This window comes from Lepus europaeus, chromosome 7, assembly GCF_033115175.1.
Source record: "Lepus europaeus isolate LE1 chromosome 7, mLepTim1.pri, whole genome shotgun sequence".
In the NCBI taxonomy this organism is placed as follows: Eukaryota; Metazoa; Chordata; class Mammalia; order Lagomorpha; family Leporidae; genus Lepus; species Lepus europaeus.
The window spans coordinates 102323354-102348594 of NC_084833.1; the positions used below are offsets into that span (position 1 = coordinate 102323354).

Genomic DNA, 25241 nt, shown 5'->3' on the forward strand with positions numbered 1-25241 from the left:
AGCGGCGCCAGCACACCGGGTTCTAGTCCCGGTAGGGGCGCTGGATTCTGTCCCGGTTGCCCCTCTTCCAGGCCAGCTCTCTGCTGTGGCCCGGGAGTGCAGTGGAGGATAACCCAAGTGCTTGGGCCCTGCACCCCATGGGAGACCAGGAGAAGCACCTGGCTCCTGGCTTCGGATCAGCGTGATGCGCGGCCGCAGTAGCCATTGGAGGGTGAACCAACGGCAAAGGAAGACCTTTCTCTCTGTCTCTTTCTCACTGTCCAACTCTGCCTGTCAAAAAAAAAAAAAAAAGAAAAAAAAAAAGAATTTGGGTAGCAAAGTTCACAAGTATTAAGCTATACTATGGATGTACAGATACAAATTCTATGACATGCCTCAGTTTTATAAATATTTAGTTAAACCTATGTTCTCAGCAGTACCCATATTCAAAATCCTAATAAGTACTAGGTATTAAACAACAATTTTATAGTAACAAACTAAGCAATCAGAATCCTACTACATGATTAATTCACTGTTTTTCCTGAACATCACAGAAAGTGGATTTAATTATTAGCTCCACTGTCAACGACACCGCTGTGTATAAAGTACACAGCCCAACTAGAGACAAGACAAAGGCTGTGCTCCTGTCCCACGGAAGTCAAATAACTAGCAAGAGCTAGCAGGTTTGTACTTCCGCAGCTAAATTCATAGCGTTTTCATGAAACAAAAAGTACTCTCTTTTCCTACCCAGAGGCAGTGAAGAAAGACAGGCGCACACACAACTCTGAAGGAGAGAGCTCAAGCTCTCCAGCCTCAGCCTCAGCTACTCCGTGGCTTAGGTGCAGTCCAGGCCAACTCTCACAGCTGATACCTTCTTTAAGCAAAGACAGAAACTTACCTCACAATATGCAATGAAAAGGATTACTCAGGCAATAAAAATATTAAGCTATCAAGTTTTTGTAACAAACAACAACTGGCCTAATCCTACAGCAACTAAGTTAAAACTCTCTGATCAAATAAAGCAAAACTACTAATTACTAATTTTTAGAGCATCTAACTAAGCATTGTGTTCAACTTCCTAAATTATTTCATCTCTTCAAACAGGAATGCTATTTTCATCATTCCGATGAACATTTTTCTGATCTAAACTGTCTGGTCTTTCAGAGACATTTCTGTATTTAACATTAAACAACTATGAAATGTTCCTTTATACAAAAAAACTACTAATGTGTGCCTACGACAATCCCCTCCAAAGCTAAAGATCTGGCTTTCCCATTTGAAAAACAACTTAAGTACTCAAGGGAAACAAACAAAATCTTAGGAAGAGTTAAAGGAAATATATGGCATCATTCCAGAAACAGTCTGGCTAACAGTGTCTTAATAATTACACTCTGATACCATTGCTAACCTTGTCAACCTCCACAAAACAAGGAAGGATCCACAAAAGACCTGGTATTTTTTTTCAGTGCTTCTTCCAGCAGTAACTTCATGTTGGTCCAATTTATTCATGGAGTAGAAACTTAAAGAGCCACAAGGATATAACTCTAAAAGCAATAAATAGTAGTTTTTTGTGGATACAACTAAATCCCCCAGTAAAGGGTTACATGTGAATCTACGTGAATGATGGAAAAGTTTGGTACATGAGTATGTCTGTTTTAGTTTATAAACTGGCTTAAATTTTTTAAAAGGCATTAAAAACTTTTAAAATTTAGATGCTCTTATATGGTGTACAGGTTTGAACTGAAACTTAAAATCAAGAAAGAAAAAGAACAAATCATGTACTTTTTCAGATTTTTCATATGCACTGAGTAAGAAATTCCAACAGCATAAAAGGATATTAAGTAGAAAGGAAATCTCTTCTTCCTGCGACCATTCCATTTCCCAAGGATGACTACTATTAATAGTTTCTAAGATACCTTTCTAGAAACTGTCATATACAGTATTTTTTCATCCTGTACCTAATATCTAGCATCTTGCTTTTATCAGTTTATAACACTTTCTTTCATTTCTTTGAATGCATGGCTTAGCTAAATATGAGAAGTAAGACTGGGAAGCCTCTATACTGTTGTATGGTACTCGGGCAGGAGATAGCTAGGGCCCAGAGAGAGGGGCAAGGAGAAGAGTTCAAAAAAATTTCAGAGAAAGTTAAAGCTGTCTTATGTGCTTTAAAATGCTAAGTGCGAATTTAGAAAGCTCAAAGCCAGTCTACCCATGTGCAAGAGATAAAGAGCAACCCAGGCCAAGGCCAGCACCATGGCAATAGTAGGTAAAAACACCACCTGCAGAGCTGGCATTCCCATATGGCTGCGGTTCAAGTCCCAACTGCTCCACTTCTGATCCAGCTCTCTGCTAGTGTGCCTAGGAAAGTAGCACAAGACAGCCCAAGTGCTTGGGTCTCTGTACCTACATGGGAGACTGGAAGAAGCTCCTGTCTATTGCTTTTGGATTGGCCCAGCTCTGGCCATTGCGGCCATTTGTCAAGTAAACCAGTGGATAGAAGATCTTTCTCTCTCTCTCTCCGTCTTTCCCTATCCGCAACTCTGCCTTTCAAATAAATAAATAAATATAAAAAAAAATTCAATCTGCTGAACTATGCAACTATCATATTATCTTAAAAAAAAGACACAACCCAGGCCAGTCGCCAGTCCAGGAAGAGAGCCCCTAAAGCTAATCTTGAGAGGAATATGAGCTCTGCTTCACAGAACACCTGGCCTGAGTCCCCACAACCCTCTTTCAGCTTGAGATGGCAGCAACCCTCCATCCAGGGCTTTTGGCCAGAGTATTCCTGGCAACAACTCTCTCTACCCTTTAAAAATCTGGCTATAAATTAACGAGGCAAATGAAATTCAGGGCCTTAAACTCTCTCTGAGGCCCACTCCTGCAGTCTAATGGTGTGTACTTTTGCTTTGTGGCCATGGGCGGACGTTCTGAGCTGTCTTCGACTTGGCTGAGTTCTTCTCAGAGGCCCACTTCTACTCTCCTTGTGAAGTATACTTTACTCGCTATCATAAATATCTGTTGCCTGCACTTGCTGTGTGAGTCTCATTCAATTCATTGTCTAAGGCTCAAAGAATCTGTCCACAGATACAACAGAATGAATCTCCAAAAATTAGGGAAAATATAATTTTTTCAAAGTTATTTTTTAATAAATTTTATTTTTTAATTTTTATTTATTTATTTTTTGACAGGCAGAGTGGATAGTGAGAGAGAGAGACAAAGAGAAAGGTCTTCCCTTCTGCCGTTGGTTCACCCTGCAATGGCCGCTGCGGCCGGCGCATCACGCTGATCTGAAGCCAGGAGCCAGGTGCTTCTCCTGGTCTCCCATGCGGGTGCAGGGCCCGAGCACTTGGGCCATCCTCCACTGCCTTCCCGGGCCATAGCAGACAGCTGGCCTGGAAGAGGGGCAACCGGGACAGAATCCAGCGCCCCTACCAGGACTAGAACCCAGTGTGCCGGTGCCGCAAGGCAGAGGATTAGCCTGTTAAGCCACGGCGCCGGCCACAAAGAATTATTTTATTTATTTAAAAGAATGACATCTACTGGTACACACCTCCAAAAGGCTGCAACTGCCTGGGCTGGGCTAGGCTGAGCCAGGAATCAGGAACTCCAACAAGGTCTCCCACATGGGTGGCAGGGATCCAAGCACCTAAGCCATCTTCCACTGCCTCCCAGTTGCATACACAGGCAGCTGGATTTGCAGCAGCTGGGACTCAAACTGGCACTCAGATGTGGGATGCAAGCCTCCCAAACAGCAGCTTAAACCACTGTGCCATCGTGCCTGCCCCAGGAAAATATCATTTTTAACAATATATTGCAAAGGTGAATTGAGAAGCTTGGAAAATACTGGGGAAAACATGAGAATTAAATTCATAAGCCTATAGTTTTAGGATCCTAACAATAGTAAAATCTTAAGTTACTGTTACACAGATCTCAGTGTGCAGTTCCCATTTCTAATAAATAACAGAGATCAGAAAGATAAAGTGGGATTGGATTATGAATGTCTCTTTTTTTTTATTCTTATTTGAAAGGTGCACAAAAATACAGACAGACAGAGCATGTGAACCCCCATCTGCTTGTTCATTCTCCAAATACCCACAATGGCTGGGCCTGGGCTAGCCAAAATCAAAGCAAAGAGCCAGGAATTCAATCCAGGTTTTACTCATGGGTGGCAGGGATCCAACTCCTTGAGTCATCTCATTGCTGCCACCCAGGGTGTGCATTAGCAGGAAGCTGCAATCAGAAGCCAGAGCTAGGGCTCGAATCTAGGCACTAAGATGTGAGACACAGGCATCCCACGTGACCAGTCTCTTAGCTGCAAGGCCAAATTCCAGCCCTGCTGAAGGGTTCCAAGAGTTCAGACTTTATCTGATGAACAATGAGTGGATCTGCATTACAGGTGCCTCAGTAGGGAAGATACCTCAGGGTGAAAAAGGGACTTCAGAGGATGAAGCCAGCACATGTAAACAACTGGTTCAAAGGGAAAGAGAGGAGAGCTTAACTATGAGTTACAAGCCTACTGAGTAAACCAGTTATGATGAGAGGCAGGATGCTGGCAGGGAAAAATGGGAAGCAGGATATACTCTAAGCAGCTCCAAGATTGAAGAGATAAAGCTTAGTCAAATATTTGCAACTGGCTGCCTAGGAGAATGTTACTGCCCACAACATAAAAAGAAAAGCAGCTTGACAACTAAACCTTGTAGTACACCACACTGAGAACGATCACTTTGGTTGATGCAGAAAAACTTGCATACATGATAAAAACAAGCAAAAAACTAGAAATAGAAAGGAAACGTCTTCAGCATGAGAAAGGGCTGTTATTAGAAAAAAAACCACAGATAATATTCTCTGAGAGTTAAATGCCGAAAGACTGAAAACTTCCCAAATAAAATTAAGGATGTGACAAAGATGCCCACTTTCACCATTGCCATGTTAGGTACTGGAGACTCTAGCCAAAGCAAGAAGGAAAGAGAAAGAAATAAATGTATACAAATTAGAAATGAAAAAGTAAAATTATTACTATTCACACATGACATAATAATCCTACATACACAAAACCACAAAGAATCTACAGAGACATTATTAGGGCTAATAAACAAACTTAGCAAAGTTTTAAAGTACAAGGAACATGCAAAATTCAGTTGCTTCCATACAGCAATAACCCAAACAGGAAATTAAGAAAATTCCATGTACACTTCACCCAAAAGAATAAAATGCCTGGGAATAAATTTAATCAGGGAGGTGAAATATTTGTATACTGACAGCTACAAAATAGTTGCTTCTTTAACTTCTTTAACTTGAGAGAAGATCTGACAACTGAAGGACATTCAGGTTCATGGATTAGAAGACTGCGTTATGGTTCTTCAGAGAAACAGACCAATGCAAGGTACAGTCACATAGACGTTAAGCATCCTTATCCACAATGCTGGGACCAGAAGTGTTTCAGATTTTGGATTTTTTCCCCAGAGTTCAGAATAGTTCCCACAGACTACTGGTTAAGCATCCCTAATCTGAAAACCCAAATCCATAAGCCAAATCATGCTGGCACTCAGAAAGCTTCAGACCTCAGAACATTTTGGATTCCAGAGTTTCGGATTAGGGATGCTCCACTTATAAACAGAGATTTATTACAAGGATTTATAATAAAGAATTGGATCACATAGCAACGGAGGTTGAGAAGTCTCAAGATCTGCAGTCAGCAAACTGGAGATGCAGGAAACGAGTGGTGGAGTTTTGATTTTTAAGATTTATTTTCTTTATTTGAAAGGCAGAGTTACAGAGAGCAAGAGGGAGAGACAGAAAGAGAGGTCTTCCAGGGGAAGATGGCCCAAGTCTTTGGGCCCTAGCACCCGTGTGGGAGACCCAGAAGAAGCTCCTGGCTCCTGGCTTCAAATCAGCACAGCTCCGGCTGTTGCGGCCATCTGGGAAGTGAACCAGCAGATGGAGGACCTCTCTCTCTCTGCCTCTGCCTCTCTGTAACAAGCGAGAAAGGAGGGAGGGAAGGAGGTAGATCTTCCACCTGCTGGTTCACTCTCCAAATGGCCACAACAGTTAAGATTAAGCCAGGCCAGGCTCCATGCCAAAGATATGAGCTGCTTCCAGGTCTCAAACATGGGTACAGACCTGGGCCCCTTCCTGCTGGTCTCTCAAGAACATTAGCAGGGAGCTGGATTGGAAATGGAATAGCCAACATTTGAACCAGCACCCATATTGGATACAGGCATTGCAGGCAGTGGCTTTGCCAGCTATGCCACAACACTGGCCCAAGTGGTGGAGTTCTAGTCCAAGTCTAAGGCCCCAAAACCAGGAAAGTCCTTGATATAAATTCCAGTATAAGGGCAGGCAAAGACTGTTGTCCCAGCTCAGGTAGTTAGGCAGGTGAAATTCCCTCTTCCTTGGCCTTTCTGTTCTATTCAAATCTACAACTGACTGAATGAGGCTCCCCACATTAGGAAGGCCAGTTTGCTTTACTCAGTGTACTGTTTCTTTCTTTTTCTTTTTATTTATTTATTTATTTATTTTTTGACAGGCAGCGAGAGAGAGAGAGAGAGAAAAAGGTCTTCCTTTCCCATTGGTTCACCCCCTAAGTGGCCGCTGTGGCCGGCACACCGCGTTGATCTGAAGCCAGGAGCCAGGTGCTTCTCCTAGTCTCCCATGCGGATGCCGGGCCCAAGGACTTGGGCCATCCTCCACTGCCCTCCCGGGCCACAGCACAGAGCTGACCTGGAAGAGGAGCAATCGGGACAGAATCTGGCACCCCAACTGGCACTAGGGGCGTTGGTGCCGTAGGCGGAGGATTAGCCTATTGAGCGGCGGCGCCAGCCTCAGTGTACTGTTTCAACATTAACCTCATTCAGAAACATCCTCAAGGCCGGCCCCGTGGTGCAGCGGGTAAACGCCCTGGCCTGAAGTGCCAGCATCCCATACAGGTGCTGGTTCGAGTCCTGGCTGCTCCACTTCCAATTCAGCTCTCTGCTTCGGCCTGGGAAAGCAGTAGAAGATGGCCCAAGTCTTTGGACCCCTACGCCCATGTGGGAGACCTGGAAGAAGCTCCTGGCTCCTGGCTTCAGATCGGCACAGCTCCAGCCATTGCAGCCAATTGGGGAGTGAACCACTGGATGCAAGACCCCCCTCCTCCCTCTCCCCACCCCCCTCTTCTCTCTGTGTAACTCTGACTTGCAAATAAATAAATCAATCTTAAATAAAAAAGAAAGAAAGAAAGAAAAGGAAGAAAAAAGAAAGAACAGGAAGAAGAAAGAAAGAAAGAAAGAAAGAAAGAAAGAAAGAAAGAAAGAAAGAAAGAAAGAAAGAGAAAGAAAGAAAGAGAAAGAAAGAAAGAAAGAGAGAAAGAAAGGAAGGAAGGAAGGAAGGAAGGAAGGAAGGAAGGAAGGAAGGAAGGAAGGAAGGAAGATCCTCACAGACACACCTGGAATAGTAGTTGACCAAATGTCTTGACATCCTGTGGCCCAATCAAACTGGCACATAAGGGGCAAGCATTGTGAGGTAGCAGGTAAAGCTGCCGCCTATGATGCCAGAATCTCATGTGGGCGCCAGGTTCTCTCACCTGCTCCACTTCTAATCCAGCTTCTTGTTAATGGCCCGGGAAAAGCAGCAGAAGATGGTCCAAGTGCCTGGGCCCCTGCACTCACATGAGAGATCTGGAAGAAGTTCCTGGCTCCTGGCTTTGGCCTGGCCCAGCCCTAGCTATTGCAGCCATCTGGGTAGTGAACCAGGGGATGGAAGACATCCCCCCCCCCCCCCCAGCCTGTAGCTCTTTCAAATAAATAAACAGATCTCTCAAAAAACAAAAACAAAAACCTGGCGTATAAATTTAATCAAAAAGACTTAAGATTAAGAGGACAATCCTACTCAAAGTGGTCTACAAATTCAATGAAAACCCTATCAGAATTCCAAAGGCCATTTCTGCAAAAAATGGAAAAGTTGATCCTCAAATTCGTACAGAATTTCAAGGGATCCTGACAAGCCAAAACAATATTGAAAAGAACAAAGGTAAAGGACCCACACTTCCCAATTACAAAACTTACTGCAAAGCTCCTGTAATAATGACACTGTAGAACTGGCATAAACAGATATGCAGACCAATGGAACAGAACTGAGAGCCTAGAAATAAACTCATACTCTATGTTCAATTAACTTTCAGCAAGGATGCCATCTGTTATGCTTTGGACGTGATCTGACTGCGTTCCCCATAGGTCCATGTGTTGGGAGCCTGTTCCTAAGGGCGCAGTGTTGGGAGATGCATGAACCTCTGTGGTGGGACAAACTAGTGGGAAATGATCAGGTCATTTAGTGTCGCACTCAGAAGGAATTAATGTAGTTCTCATGGGACCCTGGTTAGTTCTCATGAGAGAGGAGCTACAAAAGAGCAAGACTGGACCCTCCCCCACTCTCCGTGTGATCTGGCCTTCTTGCACCTGCTCCTGCAGTGATGCCATCTGCCACGCTGTGTCTCAGCCAAGGGAGCCCTCACCAGAGGTCAAATGGAGGGGGCCACCTGACCTTGGACTTTCAGCCTTCAAAACTGTGAGTTAAATAAACCTCTTTTCATATTAAGTACCCAGCCTTGGGAACTTTGTTATAGTAATGGAAATGAACTGATATACTGTGTAGTCTCTTATACAAAGTTGGCACACTGTACACCACAAACAAAAAAACAATGACACTGAGCTCCAACCTACACATTATACAAAAATTAACCCAAAATGGATCCACAACCTAAATCTAAGAGCTAAAACTAGAAAATTCTTAAAAGACACAAAGGAAAATCTTCATGATCCTGGATTTGGCAATGAATTTTTATATAAGATACCAAAAGTACAAGCAACAAATAAAAGAAAAAAAATAATAAATTGGATATCATCAAAATTAAACATCTTTGTGCATCAAGAATATCATTAAAAAAATGAAATGACAATCTACAGAATGGGAGAAAATATTTTCAAATCACCTAGCTGAGAAGGATCTAGCATCCAGATTACATAAAGAGCTCTCAACAACCAAGCAAAGTAACCCAATTCAAAAATGGGCAAAGAACTTGACCAAAGAAGATATATTATGAAAAGATGCTTAATATCATTAGCCAATGAGGGAAATGCAAATCAAGTAAGAGCACTGGTAATCATCAAACACAGCAGGAAAATACTAAGTGTTTGGTGAAGATGTAGAGAAACTACATTGCACACAGGTACATCTGCTATGAAAAACAGCTGGCAGTTTCTCAAAAATTAAACACAGAATTACTATGTGACTCAGCAATTCCATTCCTAGGTACATCCCAATGGAATGGAAAACAGGTATTCAAAAGGTTGTACACAAACGTTCATAGCAGAACTATCTACAACAGCCAAAAGATGGAAGTAATTCAAATGTCCATCACTGGTACAGCTGTCCCTCCACATCCATAGGGGGTTAGTTCCAAAACTCCCAAGGATGCCAAAATCCTCAGGTGCTCAAGCCCCTTACATAAAACGGCACGGTATTTACACTTAGCCTATGTATACCCTCCTATATACTTTCAATCACCTCTTACTGAGAATATCTAATACAGTGTGCCTGCAGAGGGCACTGTGCTGCAGCATGTTAAGCCACCTCTTGGGACGCCCGCATCCCATGTCAGTCCCAGCAGCTATGCTTCCAACCTAGTCTCCTGCTAATGCATGGGAGGCAGCAGGGGATCACCCAAGTGCTTGGGTTCCTGCCACCCACACGGGAGATTAAATGAAGTTCCTGGCTCCCCCTGGCTTTGGCCTGGCTCAACCCTGGCTGTTGTGGGCATTTGGAAAGAAAACCAGGAGATGGAAGACCTAGCTCCTTTCCTGCCCCACCCCCACCCTATCACACTGCCTTTCAATAAACAATTTAATGCTTAAAAAAAGAGGAGGGGGCTGACACATTCAACAAATACAATTTCTCCTTTCAGAATATTTTCGATTCCTGGTTGGCTGAATCTGCAAGTGTAGAACCTTCAGATAGAGGGCCAACTGCATAAACACACAGTAGAATATTACTCAGTCATTAAAACTGAGTTGTTTAAATCAGCTGGACCACACCAACTTGGATGAACCTTAAAACTGTTACACTGAGTAATTCACCATATAACAAAAGCCACATATTGTTTGATTCCATTCATATGAAAATAGGTAAACCTATAAAGAGAAAGTAAATCAGTATTGCCAGGGGCTGAGGACAGAACAGAATAGGAGTGATTACTTTATGGATATGGAGTTTTCTTTTGTGGTTATGGAAACATTTTTAGAATTAAGCAGAGGTGATAACTACACAAAATTGTGACTATATTAAAAGCCACTGATTTTGTATATTCTAAAGCAGTTACCTTTGGATAGTACCTTAATTTAAAAAAATCAGTAGAAAGATGTATACATAAAATTCTACTTCAAAAAGGAAGGAAGGAAGCAGAGAGGCGGGGCAGGAAAAAAAAAGTACTAACTTGGGCTGAAAAATTGGAAAAAGGACATGTGATTAGGATGCAGGTTGGCAGTGGCCACCAGGTATCACACAGCATGCTGTAGGCCCCTCCTCACGACCCTGGGCATCTGTATTTTGCCTCCCTTTTGATATGGGACCCTTCGTATATGGAAATAACACAATGCAGCTACATTCCAGCACACATTAGCTTCCTGGCAATAGTTTCTACATTTGGAAAATAAGTATCTCATAAGCTTTGACAGCACTGGTGATGTTGAAATGAAGCAATGCATGTAGGAATTGTCATTAGAGTGATTGGTTGATTGATTGATAAATAAATAAATGTAACAAAGTATGACCTGCCTATCCAACTAAACCATCTGGAGTTTGTAGCAAAAGTTGGCATCACTGGAGAAAAATAGCTATCTTAATAGTTTCAGTTTTATCATTTATTGGCTGTGTAACTTTGCAAATTCTACTTACTGGCTATCCTAAGTTTACTTCATTGGGATGCTGTGAGGGTTCAATGAAAATATAAGTTAAAGTGCTTCACACTCAAGTGTTACTCAAAAAGTTCGTTTTCAGAAAGGCTTGTACTACAGTATGTAAACTGTTACGTTTCAAGTCAGAGTGCCTTGAAGATGCAACTTACTGTTTAGGATTTCATTTTAGGTAGACCCATTTTTCATCTGCAATATGGAAGTAAAAAGACTTCAGTTTAAAATCTCAAAGCAGACCCTTATAAGCTATGATACTAGCTGCATCTCAGCTTCCTCTCCAGTAGCAAGGTAATACAACATTCCTTGGACAATCAGCACGCAGCACATGTTTTATGAGGTTGCTATTCAAATAGGACTGCTAAAAAAGCATTTCGGAACAAAGGGTGGAAGTCATCTACAACTCAGGATGAGAAATGCAGATTTGGAAGCAGTTAATAAAAAAGTAACGAGGGACAAGAAGTGTGACTCAGCAGGTTAAGCCACTGCCTGCAACACTGGCATCCCATATGGGTGCCGGTTCATGTCTCAGCTGCTCCACTTCTGATCCAGCTCCCTGCTAATGTGCCTGGGAAAGCAAAGAAGATGGCCCAAGTGTCTAGGCCTCTGCCACCCACATGGAAGACCCAGACGAAGCGCCTGGATTCAGCCTGGCCCAGTGCCAGCTATTGCGGTCTTTTGGGGAGTCAACCAACAGGTGGAAGATCTCACTTTCCCCTCTCTGTATCTCTGACTTTCAAAATAAATAAATATAGCTTAAAAAAAAAAAAAAAAGGCTTCGGAAGCCAAGAATGCAAATGGTTAATCTGTAGGATGGAAGAAAAACAAAAATAGAAGAACAAGAGTAATGCAGGACCCAAAAATACAAGGGAACAGAAGCCAGGAAGTGAGCTGCGGCAGTGCAGGCACCAACAGGACACTGAGCTGTAGGCAGAGATGTGATTAAGAATACACACTCTTCTTAGCTGGCACTGCGGCTCACCAGGCTAATCCTCCACCTGCGGAGGCGGCACACTGGGTTCTAGTCCTGACTGGGGCGCCAGATTCTGTCCTGGTTGCTCCTCTTCCAGTCCAGCTCTCTGCTGTGGCCCGGGAGGGCAGTGGAGGATGGCTCAAGTGCTTGGGCCCTGCACCCGCATGGGAGACCAGGAGGAAGCACCTGGCTCCCGGCTTTGGATCGACACAGTGCGCCGGCCATAGTGGCCATCTGGAGGGTAAACCAATGGAAGGAAGACCTTTCTCTCTGTCTCTCTCACTAACTCTGCCCAAAAAAAAAAAAAAAAAATATATATATATATATATATACACACACACACACACACACACACTCCTTAAATGGCTATGTACCAGGGCTTAGAGTCATAAGAACACTATACAATGATATAGCCGGGGCCAGCCTTGTGGCATTGGCATATGAATTGACCATACGGGAACTAGTTCAAGTCCTAGCTGCTCCGCTTCTGATCCGGCTCTCTACTAATGGCCCTGGAAAGCAGCAGAAGATGGTCCAAGTGCTTGGACTCCTGCGCCCATGTGGAAGCCCAAGAAGCTCCTGGCTTTGGGTTGGCCCACCTTTGGCCGTTGTGGCCATTTGGGTAGTGAACCAGTGGATGGAAGACCTCTCTCTCTTCCCTTCTCTCTGTAACTCTGCCTTTCAAATAAACAACAACAACAAAATATTAAAAAAAAAGATATAGCTCATTAAGAACTGAGGGTATACTGTGACACTTCTGTGATGATACTATAGCCAATGATTAAAAAATATACCCTGATGTTTTTAGGAAAAAGCATAGTAGTTAGTAAGAAATAACAATAAAATCAAACTCCAAAATAAATATCAATAAAAAAGTAATACTGAAGGATCATAAATGCCTTAGTAATAATAAAAGCATGCGAATATGAGTTGAGAAGGTGCAACAATAAAGGGAATACAGTGAAAGGAAAAAAATTACTACTGACAGGGCACTGATTTGACTGAATGGTGATCAGTCACTAGTCACTTCCATCATATCTGTTTCAGTCTATAGTAATAAAGACTTACTAAAAGCCCACTCTCAGCTGTCACTGTGGCGCAAACCAGCAACAGTGAGTCAAGTCCTGGCTGCTCCGTTTTTTTTTTTTTAAAGAGTTATTTATGTATTTGTAAGTCAAAGTTATACAGAGAGAAAAGGAAAGGCGGGGGGCGGGGGGAAGGGTGGAGGGGGTCGGTCTTCCATCGGCTGGTTCACTCCCCCAACTGGCTGCAATGGCTGGAGCTATGCCAATCCAAAGCCAGGAGCTTCTTCCAGGTCTCCCACGTGGGTGCAGGGGCCCAAGTACTTGGGTCATCTTCTACTGCTTTCCCAGGCCATAGGACAGAGCTGGATCTGAAGTGGAGCAGCTGAGTCTTGAACCAGCGCCCATACTGCAAGCAGCAGCCCTACCTGCTACACCACAGTGCTGGCCCCTGCTTCACTTCTGATCCAGTGCCCTGCTAATGTGCCTAAGAAAGCTTCGAGTGTTTGGGTCCCTGCTACCCACATGGAAGACCCAGATGGAGTTCCTGGATCCTTGCTTCAAACTAAACCAAACCCAGTGGTTGTGGCCATCTGAGGGAGTGAACTAGCAGTTGGAAGAGATTCTCTCTCTCTCTAACTTTGCCTTTTAAATAAATAAATCTTTTGCATTTTTTTTAAAGGCACACTCTGGCAAGGTTCACAGGTAGGCAGCCTGGCAGATGCTGATGACATAAAACCACTTACTTTCTGTACTATAACCTAGCCTGCCGCTGCCTGGTTGGCCTCTCCACAGGCCTCTGGGCAACCAGTCCCCTCCCTACTGGAGCCCAGACAGAACCACACAGCACCCATGGCCATCTCATAACTGGACTGTTGCAGATGCTGCTGCTGTCACCTGAAGCTTTGTGCTGAGATCTGGGAACCAACCTGTCTCACACTCCAATCAGCTGGGAGTTATCTTGCTCAGGTCTGTATTTTACATTGAGTTTGAATTATACTGTCATTGGAAAAATGTTTTGGAAAAGAAACAGGAGCTTTAAAAACTTTGTTCCATCGCTTCTCAGCCTTTTGGCTAAGATCAAGTGTAGTAAAAACTTTTGTTCCAAAAGCAAACAACATGAAAGGAAGGTGGTGGACAAGACAACAGCTGGACAGGGTAGCAGAGGATTTTCCTGTTGCTCTGTCTAGGGACTGAGGACACATGGGCTCAGCAGAATGGAAAATGGGAATCCTAACTATAAGTTTCTCAAAGTTTAATGTGTAAATGAATCACCCAAGAAATCTTGTCAAAAGGCAGAATTGGAAGCAACAGCACTGGGTGGAGGTCCGAGCAGTGGTGGGCTGATTTGTAGTAGGTGTGTTTTTCCTTGCTTTGCCTCCTACCTTGGCGAATTCAGCCTACCAACATGGGGTCACAGAAGACAGAGCTGGAAGAGATGTACATAGTTTCTTGGACAGCAGTACAAAGTGGCTCCAGCAAACTCAGTTTCTGCATTTCTAATCCTAGGTGATATGGCTGCTGCTTGTCCATGAACCAGTTTGAGTAGCAAGGGACTAGAAGACAGTGAAGATGGGGCCAGTCTCTCATATCAGACTGCTGGTATGAGTCCTGGTTGCTCTGCTTCCAATCCAGCTTCCTGCTAATGTGCCTGGGAAAGCAGCCAGTGATGCAGGTGCTTATGTCCCTGTCACCCATGTGGCTTTGGCCAGGCCCAGCTTTGGCTCCTGCACCATTTGAGGGAACCAGCAGACACAAGATCTCTCTCTCTCTCCTCCTCTCTGTCTCTCCCTCCCCCCCCATCACTCTGCCCTTCAAATAAATAAATCATACAGATCTTAAACAAAACACACATACACACACAGAGAGAGAAAAAGACAGTGAAGGAGTCTGAGGATTAGGCTAGCTGATAAAGGGGCAGTGACATAAGAGTGAAGAGAGACATCATCTGGATCAGAGTTTCTCAGGCCCAGCACAAGTTACACTCTGGTCCACATAATTTGGGTTTTGGAGGATCATCCAGGACACAGTACGGTGTTTAGCAGCATTCCTGACTTGTACCTACTAGAGGATAGTGACATCCTCCCACAACAGTCATTCAAAAAGGCCTCCAGATGGGACCAGGGCCAGCATTGTGGTGCAGTGGATTAAACCCTGCCTGCAACACCAGCATCCCGTTTCAGCGCCAGTTCAAGTCCCAGTTGTCCCACTTCCAGTCCAGCTCTCTGCTAATGGGCTTGGGAAGGCAGCAGAAGACAGCCCTAGTGTTCCTGGCTCCTGACTCTGATTTGGCCTAGCTATGGCTGTTGCAGCCATTTGGGGAGTGAACCAGTAGACTGATACGTCTCTCTCCCTCTCTTTGTAACTCTTTTCACATAAATTAACACATCATTAAAAAAAAAAAAAAAAAAAAAAACCTCCAGAGATTTTCAGTCTCTCCCCAGTAAGGCAATTGGGGAGTGAATTAGTGGATGAAAGAGCTCTCTGTATCTTTCTGCCTTTCAAATGAATGAAAAGAAATAAATTTTTAAAAACTGACTGGGACCAATGCTGTGACATAGTAAATAAAGCTGCTATAGGCCACCCATGGCCCTCATTTAGAGTTATCTCTAAGAAATAAAGGGGGAAGAGGAGAAGCCTATCTTCCACTAAAATAAAAGAGATGAGATGCTGGAGTGAGGATAAAACATGAGACAGGAAGTTTTCTTTAGACATCAATGAGCTCAGTTAAGAAAGGTGAAAAAGAGGCTGGCATCACAGTATAGCAGGTTAGGTAGTATCCCACATGAGCGAGCACCAGCATCCTGTATGAGCACTGGTTTGAGTCCTGGCTGCTTCACTTCCAATCCAGCTCCCTGTTAATTGTACCTGGAAAAGCAACAGAGGACGGTCCAAGAGCTTGGGCCCCTGCAGCCACATGGAAGACCTGGCGGAAGGAAGCTCTCTCTCTCTCTCTAACTCTGCCTTTCAAATAAATAAAATATATCTTTTTTTAAAAAGGGGGTGGGGTTGTTGAAAAGGTTGTCTCCTTAGAAAAAGTGTAGGAGCTTTACAAGTTAAAACTCCGGGGATGAGGGGCCAGCACTGTGGTACAGCAGGTGACGCCTCCGCCTGTGGCGCCGGCATCCCGTATGGGTGCCAGTTTTGAGTTCCAGCTGTTCCACTTCCAATCCAGCTCCCTGCTGATGTGCCTGGAGAAGCACTAAAAGATGTCCCAAGTGCTTGGGCCCCTGCACCCACATGGGAGACCAGGAAGAAGCTCCTGGCTCCCGGCTTCAGATCAGCTCAGCTCTGACCATTGCAGCCATTTGGGGAGCAGATGGAAGACCTCTCTCTCTTTTTCAAATAAATAAAACAAATCTTAAAAAAAACAAAACAAAACAAAACAAAAAACCACCAGGACAAGAGTTCTACAGAAGGCATTAGGAAAGTAACAGGAAGGGTCTGAGCTGGGACACTAGCCCAGCAGTGAAGCACAGGACCAGCAATGCCTTGGGTTCCCCAAGTCAGAATTGCCTATGTTCAGTTCTGGCTGTACCATTCCCCAGCTGAGTGACGCTGGACAAATTAGTTAACAGGCATAATCCTTCTCACAGACACTTCACGGAGCTGTCATAGACTACTGGGACGAAATGTGCTAAGTTCTGAGCACATGGTCTGGTGTACAGCGCCTGCTTTGTCAGTGTTGCCTGTAATTATTATCAGCACCATTGCCTTCCTTGTGAAGTATTTGCTTCACTGTGCTATTGGCTTAACTTTCTTTGGTGAAACAGAACACGTGGAAGGATCTTGCCTGGTGAGATGCTATTTGTCTACTGAGGTCTTTGTACTCGCTGTGTGAGTACAACTGTTTACAGCTCAGAAGTGGGAGAGTTGCAGAAGCCAACCACTGATTTACGTTTGCAGGCTTACAATTAATGAGACAAGGTACAAGGAAGTAAGAGTCAATACATCAAGAGAAAGCAAAAAGGGCATTAAATTTTCACGGCTACTGGCAAGCTTCATAGGACTGGCATAAAGAATGCACAGTGCAAGATGCCATCCACAGTGTAGGACACTTGCATCCCATATATGGAGTCCCTGGGTTCAAGGCCCACCTCCACTCCCAATTCTGGTTTCCTGCTAATATATACCGTGGATGCAGCTCAAGCACTTGGGTCCCTGCTGCCTACATGGGTAGACTAGATTGGGTTCCGAGTTCCTGGTTCGGGCCTGGCCCAACCTTGGTTGTTGTGGACAACTGGGGAGTGAATTAGTGGATGAAAGAGCTCTCTGTGTCTTTCTGCCTTTCAAATGAATGAAAGAAATACATTTTTAAAAAATTACTGGGACCACTGCTGTGGCGTAGTAGATAAAGCTGCTACAGGCCACCCACAGCACCAGCATCCCATATGGGCAACAGTTCATATCCTGACTGCTCCACTTCTGATCCAGCTCTCTGCTAATGTGCCTGGGAAAGCAGTAAAGGATGGCCCAAGTCCTTGGGCCCCTACACCCACATGGGAGACCCAGAAGAAACTCCTGGCTCCTGGCTTTGTATTGGCCCAGCTCCTACCATGTCAGCCATCTGGAGAGGGAATCAGCAGACAGATGATGTCTCTCTCTGTCTCTCCCTCTCTCTCTCTCTCTAACACTGCCTTTCAAATAAATAAATAAATAAGTAAATCTTAAAAAAAAAATTATGATGCTAATCCTTAGTCAAGAATCTTAGGTGTACAAGAAGTAAACTGACTTCAAGTTGTTTATCTAGCAGTAACAGTAAACTTTGCTCCTGGTTTTTATCTAAGTCAAAAGTTGATCAGAAAACAGGAACCTGGGCCAGCACCATGGCTCACTTTGTTAATCCTCTGCCTGCGGCGCTGGCATCCCATATGGGTGCCAGGTTCTAGTCCCGGTTGCTCCTCTTCCAGTCCAGCTTTCTGCTGTGGCCCGGGAAGGCAGTGGAGGATGGTCCAAGTGCTTGGGCCCCTATACCTGCATAGGAGACCAGGAGGAAGCATCTGGCTCCTGGCTTCAGATCGGCATAGCTCCGGCCGTAGCGGACATTTGGGGGGTGAACCAACAGAAGGAAGACCTTTCTCTCTCTCTCTCTCTCACTGTCTAACTCTGCCTGTCAAATAAATAAATAAATAAAAGAAAACAGGAACCTGTCACTAGGTAATTGCTTTAAATATGCAAATATCAGTCTACAGTCTGGAGGATTTAGTGATATCACAAAGTATCCACTTTTAGATACCAGCACATCCTGACAGCATGTTTCCTGAGTACTATATTTTTCTCTCACTAAAATTCTTGTAAGGCTATAAAGGGTGTGCTCTGTATACAACTGACCAATAAGGGAAAGGATGTATTCTAGGTTTTAAATAGGTTCTGTGCGTGTGTGTGTGTGTGTGTGTGATGGGGGAGTAGACAGTTCTTTCAACAAGGGCAATTAATTTTCTTCTAAAGGGAAGGTGGAACACCTCAGAGAATTCAAAATAGAAGAGTGCATTCTAACATGAGCCATATAAAGATGACCAAAGAAGTTATTAAAATCTCTCTGCTAAGATGGCCAAGGTCCTTTCCCCATATAAGTTCCTTCCACCTGGCCTGCTAACTTGAAGCATTTTACATTAGCAAAACTAAAAAGGGCAAACATTATCCAGCATTCCAAGCTTATCATCTGTCAGTGCAGGGCAAATCACTGGGAAGAACAGTAAATGTCATCACTCTGCAGGTGGCCAGGAATCAGGGGACTCCAGCCAGCTGGGCCATTGCAGTGCCAAGCCTTCCCAAAATAGCTATGACTTATATACAAATGCCCATCAAACACCTCCCATGCAAACTCCACTGGCGTGCTGAAAAGGGGGTCACTCCTCAACCTGTGGCAGGGGTGAAGGAAGATGTCTCTGATTAATAAGCATGTGGTCTAAAGTGACAGCACCCCAGCAAATTTAAATATGACCTGCTGCCCTTCAGACAGTCACTTCTCTAAATCAGTAAGATGGCCTCCAACCTAAAATTTTCCCACCTGTTTTAACTCACTGGGCTAAAAACAAATGATCTCTCAAAAGAGACAGACAAAAACCCTGACTCACATTCCAAAAGGCACTTGTGAGCACCTCACAGCACCCCTTCCCGTCGGTCGGAAATCCGCCCAAGAAACACCATCCACAGAGTTCCATTTTGGGGCCTGGACCCGGAGGTCCCTTTTAGTACACGAGTTTTAAGTGTGTCCATGCTGCACACCGCTGGTCTCCCGAGTACATCAAAAGAAGAAGCAGGGAAGCATTCTCACAGGGAGCTGACAGCTTCGTGTTCTGAATGTGAAATCGCTCGTGACCCATCGCGTTTTGGAACGCTGGGCCGAGGTTTCCCGTTCTCTTCAGCAGCCGAGGGGGCGAGGAGGTGGTGTTAAGTTCTAACATTCCAAAGTAACTTTAGAAGAAGTGCTCGCCTAGCTCGCTTCCCTGGCGTCGGCACACGGACTTCAGCCTTGGGATTCCTCCTCTCCCCCACAAACCAGCGCTCAGCCCAGAAATCCTCGTACGGATTTTGGGCTACGAGGAACAGGAGGGCACTATCAGGGTACCTGCGAGGCATCACGCGGTTCCTCCTTCCTGAGGAGCCAGCGCGAGTGATGAACGCACTCTCTGAGGAGGCGGGGAGGGGGGGGGTGTTAAAAAAAAAAAAAAAAAAGGAGACAACCAGGGCTCCCGGACTCTCGCAATTTGGTGCTAAACCCCGGTTTTTGAGGCAGATCACCCTGGTCTGCTTCAGACGCTTTAAAACAACACCGCCATAAAACGGATTTAAAAGCCAAAGCAAAACAAAAACAGACAAAGCTGTGCCCCTAAAGGAAGTTTCTCTCCCCGGGTCGGAGCCCAGGAGCTCTCTCCTCGGTGTTCCCGGATCCCACAACCCCACGTGCAGCCCTTTATATCTGGGATCCCCAATCCCCCTCCAACTTCAGCCCGGCCCCCCCGACCCACAGATAAAGTCCTCACGACGCCGCCCCGCGCCCAGGGAGGACTTCAGCCTCCTCCCGCGGCCCCCATCCTCCCCCGGCCCCGCCCGCGCCCTCCCTGCGCAGCCCCCAGCCTCCCGGAGCCCACAGCCCCGCAGGCCCGCGCCCCGCGCCCCGCGCCCGGGCCCCACACCCGGCCCCCCCGGGCCCTGGAGCCCGCCCCCTCCGCTCCCGCCTGCGCCCCGCGCCCACCGAGCCGTGGCCGTCCGCTGCTCCGGCCGCTTCGTCCTGCTGCAGCTCAGCAGTCATGGCCGAGGAACCCCTCCGCGGGTCACCGGCCTCCCGCCGCCGCCGCCGCCGCCGCCGCCACCACAGCCGTCCAGCCCTCGGGACTAGGCTCCGCCCTCGCCCCCGCCCTCCACTCGGCTCGGCCCGGTCCCGCCCCCGCCTGCAGCGCGCGCCGAAGGCCCAGCCCACACGTCCCGCCCCCGGCCTGCGCGCGCGCACGCAACGCGCGCGGCCGAGACTCGAGCGCTCTGCGTGCTCCCGCGCACGCCGTGCTCTGACCCGGCGCCGGCCACGTGATCTCGGCCCCGCCCCCGGCTAACGGTCAGCGGCACCGCCCCGGGCGGCTTCGGTCCTGACGGTTGGTGCCCAGGAAGTAGGTTTGAGGAGGGCGAACGCTGCGTTCCGGAGTCTCCGTCTCCGCCCTCTGCCCTCAAACCCCCCTCATTTCTTGGGACCGACCCCCCCCCCCCCAGCTCCAGTTTTCCCACTGACGAGTTAAAGCTGCTTCCGGCTGTGGGAAACTGCCTAGGAACGAATAATAGTCTTTACCTCCCGGCCAGGGAGCCATTTCCAAATCTAGGGGCACGAAAAGTTGTCGCCGTGTTTAGGAAAAGGAGAGGCGGAGGCTCAGGGGGCGGTTTGTCCACTGCTAACAAACGGGTGCCAGGCGCGGTGACCCCGAGTTTTCCCGTTTCCGGTTTTCAAGCCTCAGTGCTGTCCTGTTTGGGTTACTAGGTTTGAGCTAGGTGTTTCTGATGTGTTAAAAGCCCAGGTGCTGCAATTGACTTTTCAGCCGCTTGGTGGAAACTCCGACTTCTAAACCATATTCTGCTTTCAGATGGAAGTGTGTCACAGAGACAGTGCACTTGGCGCCCGTGGTTGTCTCCTGTCTGCCGAGCGTTCCAGGACACGGGGTTGACAGTACTGCATGTGCCATAGCCCCGCCCTGGCCCTCGGGAGGCTCTTTATGTGGACGTGTCCTGTGCTCTTGGGATAATGGTGGACACAGCGTGTGTGGCGTAAGGAGCAGGTGCAGTGGCCGTGCGAGGTCTGATTACTGTCAGGGACCTAGGCTAGGGCTGGGGCCACTTCCATCCCCTGGGGGGATGCCTGGGTCCCCTTTTCCCATTGTTGCAGGGATACTGCCCTAGAATCTTCACACTCAGCAGGCGGACTCTGGTGTATGCCTGATGGTGATAGGACTTTATGTTGTGGCTGTTCTCTTTTCTCATGTGTAATCGGAAGTTGTGTTCTTGGCTTCAACCTGGGTGTCCTTGCAGAACAAGTTGATTTCTGAGTCTTGCTTATTTGCAGCATTGCCTATTTCCGTACTACTAGAAAGCTCTATTTTTGTGTGTCTCAGGAGCAACCCTTGTTTGCGGTCGCACATTTATTTTAGGAAGTTGCTTTTTTAATGTGTGTTAGTGTTTCAAAACCTATTAACTCTGTATTCATGAAAGCTTAAAAGACTGCCAGAAACCTTCTGTACACATTTCTGAAAGAGGTATGTACAGGTAGCGATAGGAACAGACCATTTGGTAAGTAGAGACGCTGAGGTTTAATTAAGCCCCTTTTCTGAGGTGTGTTTCTAAACAGGGTTCAGAGCAAAAAAAAAAAAAAAAAATCGATGTAATTGATTCTAGGGCTGTGGATCTGATAAATCCTCTTCGCCTCTTTTAACGTAGTGCTGAGCAAGAGACACTCTGTTCAACCATAGTATTTGGTGAGAGAGTCCACATAACTGCTTAGCCACCAGCTGGCAAGCTGCACAGTGATCAAATATCAAAAGTGAGTATCATGGAACATGTGCTGTCACCACAGAAGAGCCTTTCTCAGTCCTCGTAAGGGCCCATATATGACAGTGCCAGAGTAATTAGTTGTTAGTCAATAATCATTTTGATAGTATTCTGGGGAAAATGAAATATCAATAAGGAGCAATAGTAAATAATAGGCATGTTTTTAAAAAGGAATCATTTCCAGAGTGTTCCCAGAGAAATTATTTTCCCCTTTCCTGAAGAAATTTTTGTCCCAATACTAAGTGGTTTTTCAGGGTCACTGAATTTCTCTCCTACAGATTTATCTCAAACCCCATAGTTTGCATTATAATAAAATGATCGCATTTCATTGTTACTGAATGCTTTTGTGGCGTAAGAGGATAACTTGAGAAAACATTAGGAAAAAGCAAGAAACATATACTTAGAGGGGTAAGTGCTGTGGCCTAGTGGGTAAAGCCGCCACCTGCAGTGCTGGCATCCCATATGGGTGCCGGTTCGAGTCCTGGCTGCTCCACTTCCAATCCAGCTCTCTGCTGTGGCTTGAGAAAGCAGTGGAAGATGGCCCAAGTCCTTGGGCCCCTGCACCCACATGGGAGACCCAGAAGAAGTTGCTGGCTCCTGGATTCAGATAGGTGCAGCTCCGGCCATTGCAGCTAACTGAGGAGTGAACCAGCAGATGGAAGACCTCTCTGCCTCTCCCTCTCTCTCTGTGTAACTCTCTGACTTTTAAGTAAATAAATAAATCTTTAAAAAAAAAAAAGAAATGTGTACTTAGGTTTGGTCTGCACTTTATTTTGTAAAACGTTTTTGCCTCTGAGCAACTGGATTTTAAAGCTAAAGGCTGCAGCTGATTGACAGGTGTGACTGGTCTTTGACCTATGGATTCCTTTCTAGGAATGATCTAGTCAGAAACGTCCTTAGGTACAGTTTCCTCAACAGCTAGGAAAATGGTGAATTTCCAACCTTGCTGAAACATGTATTACAGACAGGGTAATTTGTGGAGAACTGAACTAATTTCTAGTAAGGTTAATGAGTTCATTTTAGAAGTATTTTGCTTTGGTATTCAAAATAACTTGATATCCTCTTTATATTTCTTTTAAAAAAGCAGAGAAACATTAAAAGTTCTTAAAATCTGTTTCATTCTTTTTAAACCTTTTTTGTTTATTTAAAAGGCAATGAGAATGAGAGACATAGATATCTTTGATCTGCTGGTTTACTCCCCAAATGCTTGCAGCAGCTAGGCTGGGCCTGGCTAAAGCCAGGGGCCCAGAACTCCATCCAGGTCTCCCATGTGTGTGGCAGGAAACCACATACTTGAGCCATCATCTGCTTTCTTCCAGGTTGCACTCCAGCAGGAAGTTGGGTTGGAAGCAGAATGTGGACTTGAACCAAGGCATCCTGATAAAGGATTCAGGTGTCCCAAGCAAGTGTCTTAAAACCACTGCATCAAATATCTGCCACTATTTTCATGAAATTCTTGGAATCTAATTTTCCTATTTAAAAAAAAAATTTTTTTTTTGACAGGCAGACAGTGAGAGAGAGAGAGAGACAGAGAGAAAGGTCTTCCTTTGCCGTTGGTTCACCCTCCAATGGCCACCGTGGCCAGCACACTGCGGCTGGCGCATCGCACTGATCCGAAACCAGGAGCCAGGTGCTTCACCTGGTCTCCCATGTGGGTGCAGGGCCCGAGCACTTGGGCCATCCTCCACTGCACTCCCTGGCCACAGCAGAGAGCTGGCCTGGAAGAGGGGCAACGGGATCAGAATCTGGCGCCCCGACCAGGACTAGAATCTGGTGTGCCGGCGCCGCAAGGCGGAGGATTAACCTATTGAGCCATGGTGCTAGCCATAAAAAATTTTTTAAAAGATGTGTTTATGTATTTCAAAGGCAGTTACAGAGCAGGAGAGGCAGAGGCAGAGAGCAAGATCTTACATCCTCTGGTTCACTCTCCAAATGACCACTACGGCTGGGGCTGGGCCAGGCCAAAGCCAGGAGACAGGAGATTCATCCAGATCTCCCATGTGGGTGGCAGGGTTCCAAGGACCTGGGCCATCTTCCAGTGCTTTCCCATGGTCATTAGCAGAGAGCTGGATTGGAAGTAGAGCAGCTAGGACATGAACTCTTGCCCATATGGGATGCCAGCACTATAGGCAGTGGCTTTACCCACTATGCCACAGTGCTGGCCCCCAATTTTTCTTTTATAAGAAGGCAATGAACAATAGCTTCAAAAGAGATGATAAAATAGGGGACTATAAATGAGGACATAGATTTCTACAAATTTGAATTATGACAGGCCAGAATTGAAGACAAGGAGAGATATGATAAGCTTTTAATAAATGATGCTCAGGGAGTTAATTATTCATATAAAATTGATTTTAGACTCCTACTTCATATCATACCAATTTTAGGTGGATTATAGACAAATGTAAAAACAAAATTTATGAGGTCAACGCTGTGGTGTAGCGGGTAAAGCCAACGCCTGCAGTGCCGGCATCCCTTATGGGTGCAGGTTCATGTCCCGGCTGCTCCATTTCCAATCCAGCTCTCTGCTATGGCCTGGGAAAGCAGTAAAAGATGGCTGAAGTCTTTGGACCCCTGCACCCACATGGGAGACCTGGAAGAAGCTCCTGGCTCCTGGCTGCGGATCGGCACAGCTCTGGCCATTGCGGCCATCTGGGGAGTGAACCATTGGATGGAAGACCTCTCTCTCTCTCTCTCTCTCTCTCTCTGCCCCTCCTTCTCTGTGTGTAACTCTGACTTTGAAGGAAAATAAATTAAAAATATTTTTTAAAAAAGAATATATTTGGGGGATAGAGAGGGTTTCTTAAATTAGACACAAAAAGCACCATCCAAGAATGATGAATACATTTGATTATACTGAAATTAAGAATTTTCCAAAGTACCATGAAGAAAATGAAAATATCCACAAAATAGAAGAAAATATTTTTTAAAAGATTTATTTATTTATTTATTTTATAGAGTTACACAGAGAGAGGAGAGGCAGAGAGAGAAAGAGGTCTTCCATCTGATGGTTCACTCCCCAGTTGGCCACAATGGCCAGAGCTGCACCAATCCGAAGCCAGGAGCCAGGAGCTTCTTCCAGGTCTCCCACACGGGGACAGGGGCCCATGGACTTGGGCCATCTTCTACTGCTTTCCCAGGCCACAGCAGAGAGCTGAATCAGAAGTGGAGCAGCTGGGACTCAAACTGGCGCCCATATGGATGTCAGCGCTTTAGGCCAGGGCGTTAACCTGCTGCACCACAGCTCTGGCCCTGAAACTATTTGTAATGCATAAAACTGATGGTATTATCTAGAAG

General features: G+C 45.7%; 1 protein-coding gene and 1 pseudogene across 6 annotated transcripts in view; both read right to left on the reverse strand.

Annotated features, from left to right (window-relative positions):
• The window catches only part of USP28 (ubiquitin specific peptidase 28), a 74136-nt gene extending 53929 nt beyond the window's left edge, over positions 1 to 20207 (reverse strand). For all 6 annotated transcript variants that reach the window (XM_062197036.1, XM_062197038.1, XM_062197033.1 and 3 more), the window contains exon 1: positions 20113 to 20207. In XM_062197036.1, the coding sequence (XP_062053020.1) occupies positions 20113 to 20169 (57 nt within the window). In that variant the 5' untranslated portion in view covers positions 20170 to 20207. The remainder of the gene's footprint in view (positions 1 to 20112) is intronic.
• Positions 2537 to 2589, reverse strand: LOC133764987 (small nucleolar RNA SNORD77; annotated as a pseudogene).
• Positions 20208 to 25241: the final 5034 nt, after the last annotated feature.